The following is an 8412-nucleotide window of genomic DNA, read 5'->3' as shown; positions in this document are numbered from 1 at the left end:
ACCGGCCATGCTGCCAGCTAAACTACCTTCCCTCAGCTTATGATACTAGTCTTATGCCACGCGTGATCTGCTTGAAGATTACACTTCACATCCATCCCAAATTCATTAACACGCAAAAGTTTATGTCATTTATGTAATCCCAAATCTTTTGCAAACTGCAAAGTTTACATTCTAAGTGCTGCATATACATTTATTGAAAAAGAAACATCACAGTTTTGGTCAGTTTACCTTCAATGTCATCAAACCTGGCCACTGCTTCCTGTAGAATTGTCTCCGCTCCAAACTCCACCTGAGTCCTCCTCCTGTTGTCCCTCCTCTGTCTGCGGGCGGGGATCCTGGCTCCGCCCGATTTCTCCCACTCCATGTAGGCGCGGATCTGGTCCTGTCGTATCCGCCGCACCAGGCGCCGGCGCTGCTCCAGGGGCAGCTGCTCCAACACTGATTGGTCGATCTCCATGCTGTCCGTGGTGTGAAGTCTGTAAGACAAAACCCTGGCATTTCTAACATGGTCCTGATATTTGTGCATCTATCAGAATAAACCACATTTACACTGCATGAAAGACAGATGAGGGTCTGTAGCCTGTAAGACACAGTTTGTAAAACCCTGGCATTTTGTGCATCTATAAGAATGAACCACATTTACACTGCATCAATGACAGAAGAGGGTCTGTATCCTGTAATTACAGTTTATAAAACCCTGGCATTTTGTGCAGAATGAACCAACCTCCAAACACTGCACTGATGGGAAGGACAGATAAGAGTCTGAATGGAGGTCCTTACAATACTTCATGCAGATTTAACCCTATTTTTCTTTTCTTTATGTAAGATCATACTCTAAGGTATCCTAAGAAAATGCCAATGTATTAAAGAATCCTAGATCCTGGGAAAGATTTCTGTCATACTGAATAACCCAATTTTGAAACCCAATTTTGGGTTGAACATGCACAAAACCCAGGATCCCTATTGAAAAACTAGTTAGTACAATGTAGCTACAAAATGTAAATTGGATAGGACTGCTATCCCAGCTTCATCCTGATTTGAAATGGCCTGACACGCACTGGGCCCACAGCATACTAAACCCAAGGTTCTTGATGTACATTAGGCTCTGAGTCAGTATCATCCTAGTTACACACACATGTATGTGTCGTTTGCCGGGCCTCCCCTTCTAAAGCCACAAAAAACTAACTTAGGATGACACTCTGGCTAGATGTGCAAAACGTATGTTAAACCCAGTAAAATTCCACAGAAAGCATTTCATCCCAGCTTCATCCTATGATTTGAAAAGGCCTGACCCTTGTTGTAAAACACAGGGCTGGCACCCTGGCAGTCAGCTGGATCAGTCCACCATGTCAAACATGCACACATCAGGCTGTTGACCCTAACAGGATTAGAACCAACAGGGAACTTCATGTTTCACATTTCACAAGTACGAGTCAACTACTCACTGGTATCTGCAACCAGCCTTCTCAATCTGTGGCCTGGGAGCTATAATTATGTATACTAGTATGTAGGTCAGGATTATATGTAGGCTTTATACTGAATAATTTAAAGGTTAAAGAAGATTAATGTATCTGACAACATGTAGCCTGGGTACCGTCCTCTGTAGTAACCACTGGCTCAATCTTTTTGCACCAATCTAAACCATGGATTAGTAAGGGAGAAGATTGAGCTAGCGGTAACTATAGAGGATGGTATCCAGGCTAACAGTTAATGCTTGATGCAATAAGCAAATGGTTCTTAATCTAAAGCAACTAATAGTAATAATCACAGTAAGATTTCTGAGGGATAACTGTGGTGTGATAGATGTTGGTTAGCTACTACATATACATTACAGTACAAGATAATATTATGTTTGTTTGAAATGACAGATTAGGAAAATAAGCTTTCTTTTCACAATATCAATTGATGTTTAATTTTCTTTGTTTTCCTTTCATTGTTTGACTATCAATCATTCAAATTTTAAGTGGTTGATACCAATAGTTTTCTTAGAGACTAAACAGTAGCATGATATGAAATATAATATTTGTTTTTCAATTTAGATATATACCTTTGCAAGCAAGCAATGCGTGAGGTTGACTGCATTGCTGCTAAATATATCTAAATATGATAAACGATTTTCATAATGATATCAAAGTTGCAATCAAGCAACATATAATTTGTTCAGTGGGTCACTATAACCGACATCATTGTGGTTACACTTTGAGATTGCATGCATCTATTAAATCTAATGATTGTACAACACAAGGTACTTTCCCATATACATGTAAGAAAGAGTGGCCCAATTTAAGGTTACCGTATTAATCAATTAAGGCAATAAAGTTGCAGAGCACCTATGATACATACTGTAGTTCCCAATTGCAAAATGTACAGAATTCTGCATTACAAAGAAATAGGACAGAGAGTCTATATTCTGATTGAAATTGTGTATGACATTTTGAGTACCACATTTTCTCGAATATGTACTTTTAAACATGATTTAAACGTTTCAAAATGTAACGAGTTCATGGCTATGTGATTTCTAAGCCTGTTGGGAAAATGAACATTTTTTGGAAAATTAAGTAAAGACAGTGTAAAGAAGTCCATTGATACCTGTGATTTATTGATTCATTGAGTGATTGATTGAGAAAACAGACAGTCTTAGCAGCCAGTTTCTGCAACACACTGCCCCTATAGCATTACAATTAGGCCATGGGACTACCTGTACCTTTACCTTTAGGCTTTAGCAAAGAAACTAATACAAAAGTAAAAGTAACTTGCACCTTTTTGTGCTGTGGCACCCTAATCAATACAAAAATGGGACAAACTACCACAGGCCTGTCGGACTACATTTATAAATAGTTAGGATCTAGCCTTAGCCAACATGTAATCAATGTTTAAGCTATGTACACTTTACCTAGTGTGTATTGACTTTGGACATCGTCCAAGGTCCAACTACAGGAAATCAAAGATTCCTCTGTTACAAATTTCACAGGGACCCACACTTTGCTATTATTAGCTCAAAATCCATATGTGAGCATTTGATATATGTCAGAAATCATCCTAAAAAGTATGTATATGCATCGTACATACTTTTAGGGAGACTTCCAATCGTTCGAAGTTCCATCTGTTTGTTAACTGTATTTATCAATGCCTTTTAATTAAGATGTGTTGTAATACTTTATTAATAAAACGATTGATCAGATATATCTCTTTTCAACTCAGGACAGTGTGTGTGTTATATTCATAAGTATATAACATTATGTATACAATATTTCATACTTTCATGAAATAAAACATAATTCCAACCCTCCAGTGACAGATGGTTTCCAGTTGTTAAGTTGTACTTACCAGCCCACTTCTGGCCTCTTCCCAACAAAAGGGTCAGTCTCAAAAGTTACAATCTGTCATCAAAACAAAAAGCAATTTTGTGCAAGGCTGAGGTCCAATGGTTCCACCCATTTTCCTTGCAATTGCACGAAACTTTACAGTAACTACAAAATTCAATTCAAAATATCATGAAAGTCCTTCTTTTCTTTGTTTGAGACTTTGAAGTAATCCTCATCTTCTAAAATTTTTAACAAATCTGTCCCTGCAGTTCCAGAGCAAATTGCTAGGGAGCTCAAACCTACACCACTTCTTCCTCAGGTTGACACAAAAAAACACAATTGAATGCTCTGCTGCAGTACCAAGACCACACACTAGGGGGCTCAAAATTCAGACCTTGACATTTTTCTTTCTAACCTGTATCCACATACCAAATAGTCTTACGATCTATTTACTAGTACCTTACCTTACCTTACCTACGGTTCTAAAATTATGCTGACCACAAATACATGATGTACGAGTATCCAGAGACACAAGCATACGGACAGACACACACAAAAATGATTTCTCATGGAGGTAACAGTATCTCGACTTCACTCTGAAGTGTGTGTGTGCGCAGGCTGTGTCTGATGTTAGACAGGTTCAACAATAATTCCTATCACGTACTAGATGAGTATAAGTAATGCAACTATTAGCAAGGACAAGTAGCAAACAATAACAATTTCAGAGGGTATGCATTTAATTAGGGTTTTAATAATCACATTTGAATTCACACCTACGTATACACTGCTTAACACTTGATTGGCTTAAGTTAAGATAGCAGGCCCCCACTTCCTGGTCACACTCATGTTTGTTTTTCTGTCAAACCCAGTTAACTGCCTCAGGGTATAACGTACCCTGTTTGTACTGAACAGTACAAACTCCATAATCATCTAAAGAATTAGACATAGGAAACGGACCCCATTCATAATGGTGAGTCATTGGTGATAATCATTGTGTGTAACCTTTTGTTTGAGATTACTTCCACCAAGTGGATACAGACTGAGCCAGAACACAGACTTCTTTTAAAGGTCACAAACTGTTGTCATATAGTGTACAAGTATTCTACTGCATGTACTAAAAGGTCTGAAAAAAGTAATATGACAAAGTGAGAAACATTTGTGTTGTATGACAGTTGAAAACTTCAATAAATATGACAAAGTGTTCTATTTCAAATTCAAAACCTTATATTATGATTGTAAATCTCTCTTTTCATTACACTATAAATAAGATATCTTTTATCCGCAGTGAATATTGGTATATTACTAGAAGGCAAGAGTTTCTTAAGTTATACTGCTCACAAATATCTGTACACACAGACATGCACACACACACAGACAGACATACCAAACAAAAATAATACCTCTATTTTTATGGATGTAACTAGTACATCTGGCAATATACACGACAGTTCTCAAATCATTTGAAGTCCTCTTTGTTACATCATCATTGGACATTCGTTACACAATCTTCTTTAATTCTATAGTAAACGTTTCCAGGACCATCTGTTGCCTTCATCAGTACAAAATGACACAGTTCTGGAATCATTCCTCACACTTGAGCCCTTTATCCAATCCCCACAGATCAACCTGGCAACAGTTCCTGTCAGTATCTGATCCCCTGGGCCTGACCTGCCAGATGTTTGACAGGGCAACCTTTAGGACACACTGTTTGTGTTGAACACACGCCCAACCCTGCCAGAAACTTCCTTCTCCTCTTACGTAGTACTAGTAAGTACATGCTACATGTACATGTACGTACTGTGATTCAGGTATCTAACATTTGAAAAAGCAATTATACTATTATAGTGTACAAGTATGTGACTTCAGGTAATAGAACATAACAGAAATACATTGTACACTTAGTAAAGGACACACTGTTTGTGTTGAACACACGCCCACCCCTGTCAGAAACTTCCTTCTCCTCTTACTTACATGTACTGGGATTCAGATCTCTAACACTTGTAAAAGCAAATCCATATACTATAATGCTTCAGGTAATAGAACATAACAGAAATACATTGTACACTTAGTAAAGGACACACTGTTTGTGTTGAACACACGCCCACCCCTGCCAGAAACTTCCTTCTCCTCTTACTTACTTACTGTGATTCAGATCTCTAACACTTGTAAAAGCAAAGTATCCATATACTATAATGCTTCAGGTAATAGAACATAACAGAAATACATTGTACACTTAGTAAAGGACACACTGTTTGTGTTGAACACACACCCACCCCTGCCAGAAACTTCCTGCTCTTCTTACTTACATACATACTCAGTACTGCAATTCGGGTCTCTAATATTTGGAAAAACAAAGTACTAAAACCATGTGACAATAGCTTCAGGTCATACAACAAAACAGAAATACATTGTACACTTACGGTAAAGGATACTGATATGTGTACATAAATTCATTTACTTACTTATCTAAGATAAGATCTAGCTTGGATTGGAGGCCACATAATACAGGTGAAGTATTCAAAGCACGTACCAATGGCTTAAGGCCAGAAATTGAGCCCCAGGTCAAAGCAATGACAACGTATTCCAAACAATACAGGCTGAAACTATGTTATTGGCATTTCTTGGTTATGTTATTCCTTTGTGATGTTGCCAACTCCTTGCATAACCTTTTGACCACCTGTCTTTTTTTTTTAAATGTTTATCCTTTGCCATTTGAAAACAAGTTTATAGTCTTATAAACAATGACTAGAGCCACATTACCTGTTTAGAACCATTCTTCTTATGACCTTTTGACCCCCTAAAACTTGTCCTACATAAAAGACCAAAACAAATCCTGAGATTCTTGGAGATCTGCAGAAAGCTGATGGCATGGAATCCATCATATTTTAGCTCGGTTTGTTGCTCCAATTATTTTCAGCATGCGAGAGGGATCAAACATTCTAAATGCCATATTCCATCCCCGTTACCATCGTTACAGAGAGTTTATATAGTCGTGTGAGGGCCCTCTTTATAATGATCTCATTTAGTAGATTAGTGTGAGAGTGCATGCAGATAGCTGTATACGTGCATATTCAGGTCGAATATTCAATTTTCATTTAATTGAGTGCCAGACTTTTTGGCATGTAGCTTAGCAATGAGCCCTCTCACAGAGATCAGAACGCATGTGCGGCGGGTGTGCCTAAATACCACAAACGACCACAAACGACTCGGAAATACCACAAACGACCACAGACGACTCTAAAATGCAGTGTATATGGGTCAAAGACCTTGTGTGGCGCTCTGGAGACATTGTTTACACATTTATGAATTTAAAAAACGCAGCAAGTCCTGCGTATTCACCAGTTATTTCGAGTTAGTCCGCCGGTTTCAAGATCGAAGCGATTCTTTGCCGCCATGTTGGATAGCTCGTGCTAGGAGTCTGCATGGGGAAGTCCTCGATACCTTCCTCGGCTCCATAAACGACAGGACGATAAAACTATGGAAGCTGTTGGTTCATAGATTATAGCATGACACAACTCTATCATTGTCAACTTATAAAACTTGTATACTAAGTGTTTTTCAGCCTCAAATACAGGCACGCATTCATTGACAGTGCGCTCAGCCATCGTGACCGATCTTGTAACCGGCGGACTAACTCGAAATAACTGGTGAATACGCAGGACTTGCTGCGTTATTTAAATTTATAAATGTGTAAACAATGTCTCCAGAGCACCACACAAGGTCTTTGACCCATACACACTGCATTTTAGAGTCGTTTGTGGTCGTTTGTGGTATTTCCGAGTCGTTTGTGGTCGTTTGTGGTATTTAGGCAGACCGATGTGCGGCAACAAGAATTCTAGGTAATATGTCAAAGGTAAAGAAAACAGTCCATGCCTTGACCATTCTTTCGATTTGCATAAAAATGTCCGGACAGGTTTTGATTTCTTTTACGGGGAATTTACCTTTGACATAATATTTACCTAGAGTTCCTATCGCCATTCAGACCTCTGTGAAAGGGCTTGTCAGATGAACCATGGTGAAACAAAACAGAGCTAGAATAAAATTTTTGATCATTTGATAACAGGAATAACAAGTGTTCACTGTCAGTTTGATGTTTGTTCATTATTTTGATAACAGTCCTTGAATTTGTTTATGTTTGCTAAGTAAATTGGTACTAGTAAGTTCAGTAGTAGTACGTACTAGTACAATGTAGTACTATGACTGAATGTTGCTTTGCCCTGTATGCTCTACAAGTTGTTAATATCCCTCCAACTGAAAACTTCCAGTTTTAATACTAAAGCTGTACCCTGTCCCATAAACTCTGGTATTACGCTACACTTACTTTTTCAGCTCTTGCGAATCTGTACTTTACTCCTATCCTACTCTAACCCCCCTCCCACGAAAACACCCCCTTGCCAGTTCCTGGTGTGAAAGTTGTGCTAAAAAGGGGGTGGGGTGCTAAGTGTATATTTTTCGTGCCTTTACAAAGGTGTCGTTGCTTCTTTACGCAGTATTATCATCTGCAAACATTAGAGATAAACAGATTTATCCGGGAAACGCCCTAGGAAGCCATGAAGTCCCACTGGGAAGCCAGGAACCGATCTAGCACAAACACAAAGCCGAAGTTTACGCCTATAATTTTTCAACAACAAAAAAAGAATACTCACTCTCAACAGTAGCTTTCAGCTTGGGAATTCTTTCTGTTCGTGACACAAGACAGTGCTCCACCCTTAGTGTAAATATTACATCGTCACAGGTAGACAGAGGGCACGGAAAACTACACTACAAAACTTTCGATAAAATGCAAAAGTCACGACATCGATGAACTTTGGAACTTGCTCATGCAGGAAGGTATCATTTTTGAAAGGGGGTATTCGATAAAATAGATTTTTCACCGTATACCTGGAAAAAATTGGAAATGAATATATTTCGGGATATAAATATTCTACTGACGACTATTAAGTAATGCTATTACATTTAAGAATTGATATCAAGCTTTTTAATGTTTAATGTATGACAATGTTCCTCCTCCTGGCTATAATGGTTTCGCCTCTTTGGATGATATATCCCATGAGCCATTGCGCTTACGCGGGAAATTCAAATATCCCAAAACATCTGAGGAAGTGCT

General features: G+C 38.5%; 1 protein-coding gene across 2 annotated transcripts in view; it reads right to left on the bottom strand.

The window, feature by feature from the left end:
• The window catches only part of LOC118427317 (unconventional myosin-XVI-like), a 36698-nt gene extending 28543 nt beyond the window's left edge, over positions 1 to 8155 (bottom strand). For both annotated transcript variants that reach the window (XM_035837051.1, XM_035837052.1), the window contains exons 1-2: positions 7952 to 8155; positions 229 to 476 (exon numbers count right to left, since the gene is read on the bottom strand). In XM_035837051.1, the coding sequence (XP_035692944.1) occupies positions 229 to 457 (229 nt within the window). In that variant the 5' untranslated portion in view covers positions 458 to 476; positions 7952 to 8155. The remainder of the gene's footprint in view (positions 1 to 228; positions 477 to 7951) is intronic.
• Positions 8156 to 8412: the final 257 nt, after the last annotated feature.

This window comes from Branchiostoma floridae, chromosome 12 (assembly GCF_000003815.2).
Source record: "Branchiostoma floridae strain S238N-H82 chromosome 12, Bfl_VNyyK, whole genome shotgun sequence".
Classification (NCBI taxonomy): domain Eukaryota; kingdom Metazoa; phylum Chordata; class Leptocardii; order Amphioxiformes; family Branchiostomatidae; genus Branchiostoma; species Branchiostoma floridae.
This window is presented reverse-complemented; position numbering and strand designations above follow the sequence as displayed.